Source organism: Buceros rhinoceros, unplaced genomic scaffold (assembly GCF_000710305.1).
Source record: "Buceros rhinoceros silvestris isolate BGI_N320 unplaced genomic scaffold, ASM71030v1 scaffold7288, whole genome shotgun sequence".
Lineage (NCBI taxonomy): Eukaryota > Metazoa > Chordata > Aves > Bucerotiformes > Bucerotidae > Buceros > Buceros rhinoceros.
The window spans coordinates 119,644-123,679 of record NW_010426282.1 but is presented as its reverse complement, the minus strand read 5'-3'; the positions used below and the strand labels follow the sequence as shown (position 1 = coordinate 123,679).

Genomic DNA, 4,036 nt, shown 5'->3' with positions numbered 1-4,036 from the left:
ATATATATAATAATACTGCCTCACAGCAGAGTGTTGCAAGTTAACTAGTTAGCATTTATGCTTTGAGTACTGTGAGCAGGGAAGTGAAATTCTTTTGTATCCAAAGGGTATGTTCTGCTTTTGCACAGATCATCATGGGATAACATGATTTCTTTTCCCTCCCTTTTGGCTTGGTAGTTGTTTGAAGGAATGAAGGCTTACCGAGGAGTGGATGGCAAAATCCGCCTGTTCCGGCCAACCCTCAACATGGACAGGATGGCACGATCAGCAAAACGAGCGACTCTGCCGGTGTGTAGCCATGACACCTCATTCTCCTATTTTCATTTTCAGAGTGCAGATCTCTGAAACTTTATGGTAGTGTTACATTTAACAAACACTCTAACACTTGAATGGTTCGGTTAAACTTTGTTAAGAGATCTTATTCAGTGAAGGGCAACTGTTTGAAGCGCATTTTTCTTTTACGGCACAACAGTGTTTTTCTTTCTTTCTTGCCTCTCTGCTGTCTCGGATGCACACAGTCTATTTCTGAGGCATGAGTGCTGTTCTGCAGCTATTTGCATGCAGACAGCTGATGAAATTGGAAATTGTTCTGGCACTAGTATTCTCCCTTTTCTTCTTTCGGCTCAAGTCCTTCAGCCTCTGAGTGCCTTCATCTTTCAATTTAACACTGGTTTTAGCAGTTACGTGTTGACCAGTGCATTTTCTCACATGCTTATTAGTTTCATTACTGTGAGAACTTTGCAGCTTTGTAGAACTGGGAGACTTGCTAGGCCCCTTGAAGTTATAACCTGAAGCACTCTTCTGCAGAAGAGGTGATGCCATTGCTTGCAGCATGCCAAAGTGAAGATGTTGGCTGCACAGGGAGCTCTCTCCACGAGCTCTGGAGGGAAGAAGGGTCAATGGCTCCTTTCTCCTATCAGAAGGATACTTTTTAACAATAGAAGGGCATTCAGGATACTGTCTAAAAAGGCAGAGTGGCAAAGACCATGGGATCTTAAATTCTGTAAGAAATGAGCTCAAGGAAGATGAGGTAGTCCTATGAACCCCTATGGACTGTCACTGTTTTATATCCTGATGAAGCGTTCCCTTAGGATATGGTTCTATGAAGACAGCAAAGTGTTCAGGCTGTATTTCTCCCCTTGCTTTTCCTTCCCAGTGTTTTGACCAGAATGAGCTGTTAGAGTGCATCCGGAAGCTTGTGGAAGTGGAAAAGGAGTGGGTCCCGTACTCAACGTCTGCCAGCCTGTATATCCGTCCTACCTTAATTGGAACTGAGGTGTGAAACATTTTTTTCCCCTCTTAACTTTTGTGTATTAAAGCACAAAGCAAAAGCATCCGTCCATAAAGGGAAATATGCAGTAGTCACTAGAAAACAGTATTACAGTTCCGGGGCAAATTGGTTTTACTTTTTTACTGTTGAGTTAGTCACCTGTAGTTAGTCACTTTGTGTTGACCACACCACCATCTAGTGGTCATGTTGATTCAGATCACAGAAAGTAAACTTCGATTCCGAGCGGTAAGGGCAAAATTTGGATTAACTTTGGGTTTTTACTAAAAAGGCTAGTTATTTGCGACATGGTAGTGTATGTCTTCAAAACATGAATGATACTGAGAAAATGTGAGGGAACAGAAATTTGCGGTGTAGATTTTGTGATTCTATCTCATACTGCCGTCCTGACTTTAGTGAGGAGATTTTGGAAGATTCTACCCAGTAAATCAAGATGACCCTTCTGAGAGACACTTTTGACAAAACTAAGAACAAGTCCTTGGGTCAATTTATTCTTGAAGCCAGATAAACCTGACCTTGTAAGAGTCTTCTTAGCAACTAGGTATGAGCGTGTACTTTATGAGTTTCATGTGGGTGTGAGTCAAGCCTATAGTATTTGTAAAGGAAGTTTTAATTAAACTTTTAAGGTTGGGGTTTTTTTAGCAGTGGTGAAAGAGAAACTTGAAAAGGTAGAGCATAGGACAAGGAAGGTAAAGAATGTACGGTTCCCAACTAGGCAATTTATTCTTCTGCAATATCCACATTTGTAGGTAGTACATGAGCATTATACATCTAACATGTTCTAATGCTTGAAAATTAGTTGCAGATTTTCAGATGGAAGGATCTGTACTCAGTGACTACAAAGTAATAATATTAAAAATTGATTTTTCCCCCCCTTTTTTATTGTTTTTTCAACTTCTTTTGCTGTTGAGCTTTGTTTCAGGTTAGCCAGCGTATCTGGCCTTTCTGTGATGTCGTATGTTGTTTTGGGGTTGCATGTCCTGCTAATCTTTTATGAATCAGCACAATCAGGAAACTCCGTAAGCACGATCTTTTGAACGATGATGTAAGAATCAGGAAAAATATCAAGATCTCAGTGAGCTGATATTCCTTCAGCAAACTTCTAACAATAAGTTAGACAGAAAGCAAAAGAACCGCCTCAGCACGTGAGGAAGGCTTATTTGAATTTCGTAGTATTTCCATTACTATGCTGTTATTTTCCCTCCCATCTCCCAATTTAGCTTCATGTACTTTGTGCACAGTATTTTGCTTAGACCTTTGGTCCTAAAGATTTAAGTTCAAGAACTTTTTTTCATTGGAGATCTAATCTTAGAAACCTAGGATGAGCTTGTTCTTTTTATGAGACTGATTTCTCTGAGTGGAAGAGAAAATAGTAACCCTTTCAGGTGCACAGAGGGTCCCAGGAATCATGGGCAACCAGCTGTATGTAGCCCTGGTTGAGCATGGGAGCTGGATAAGGTGATATGCAGAGGTGCCTTCCCACCTCAATTGTTCTGTGATTCTGTGGTCCATCCTGAGCTTTGCAAAGAATCATATGGTTAAGCAGAGTCTCCTACCACAGAATTCAGACTTTTCACCTCCACCTTCAAGTATTGGTGGTGATGACGGGTGAGAAGGCAACTCTCAGAGAGGAGGGTAAAAGAAACAAATTGTGATACATTCTGGGTTATTTCCTGTGCCATTGTGAACCATTTCTAGCAAGCAAATAATTTTAGCTTGTCAACAGCCGTTCACAGAGCCAGCACCCAACTCTACCGATGCTAGTTCTAAATGGCATTGGCTAATTCTCATCAATAATGCAGCTGACAGTACTCCCTCCGCTGTTGTTATGGCTAGCAGTCGTCCTTGCCACTCTTCCCCCCAGAAAGCTTTGCAGGCTTCCGCTGTGATTAATTCATATCAATATATACTTTCTTGCTAAGCTAATTTCAGAATTCTCAAAAGCTTGAAGCTATTTTAGAATATTATAATAATATATAGATAAGTATAAAACCCAGTTGTAAGCGAATGGTCCCAATGATGCCGTAAAATTAGGGCTGTTATTTGCTTGCATAGGGGGGAAGTTGTATAAATATTTTGTGTTCATTGCAGCATGTTGCATTGTCCTGGTAATAGCACTCTCGCGCTGCAGTTCCTCTGAAAGCAGAGTTTCAAAAGCTATTTGTGCAGCATCTGATGTTTGGGGTGAAGTGTACCAGTAACTTTTGATTTGTTTACATTCCTTATTTCCAGCCCTCCCTTGGAGTAAAGAAGCCGACCAAAGCACTACTGTATGTCATACTGAGCCCTGTGGGCCCTTACTTTTCAAGTGGAAGCTTTAATCCAATATCCCTGTGGGCAGATCCAAAATACGTAAGAGCCTGGAAAGGAGGAACGGGGGACTGCAAACTGGGAGCGTAAGAAAACATAATTATGTATCTTCTACGTAACTCTCAAAGGAGGTTTTTATTTTTAGAGAAGTATCTAATCCAGCGGAAGTAGAGGTATTAAACATAGCAGTTACAAAAAAAAATGTACTGTAACAGAGATTTCAAAATTCTACTTTGCAAATATTATTTATACAATTCAGTTACATATTTTTGTTTGGATATCACAACCAAGTGGATTATTTGCTGAGGCAATTTTGCATCATCTCAAGCTGAGGAACTGGACCTGGAAGGTGTCTGTGTAATACTTTGGCTGTTCCCCTTGCAGAAGGTGACGGTGAAGATACCGCTTCTGTGATGCAGGGTGCAGTATTCGGTTCAG

At 40.7% G+C, this 4,036-nt stretch overlaps 1 protein-coding gene across 1 annotated transcript in view; it reads left to right on the top strand.

Moving 5' to 3' along the window:
* Positions 1-177: 177 nt before the first annotated feature.
* BCAT1 (branched chain amino-acid transaminase 1, cytosolic) overlaps positions 178-4,036 on the top strand; it is a gene marked incomplete at its 5' end in the record, with an annotated part of 20,115 nt that continues 16,256 nt past the window's right edge. Inside the window, 3 exons of the mRNA XM_010141444.1 lie at positions 178-288; positions 1,157-1,276; positions 3,521-3,684. Coding sequence (XP_010139746.1) covers positions 178-288; positions 1,157-1,276; positions 3,521-3,684 — 395 coding nt within the window. The remainder of the gene's footprint in view (positions 289-1,156; positions 1,277-3,520; positions 3,685-4,036) is intronic.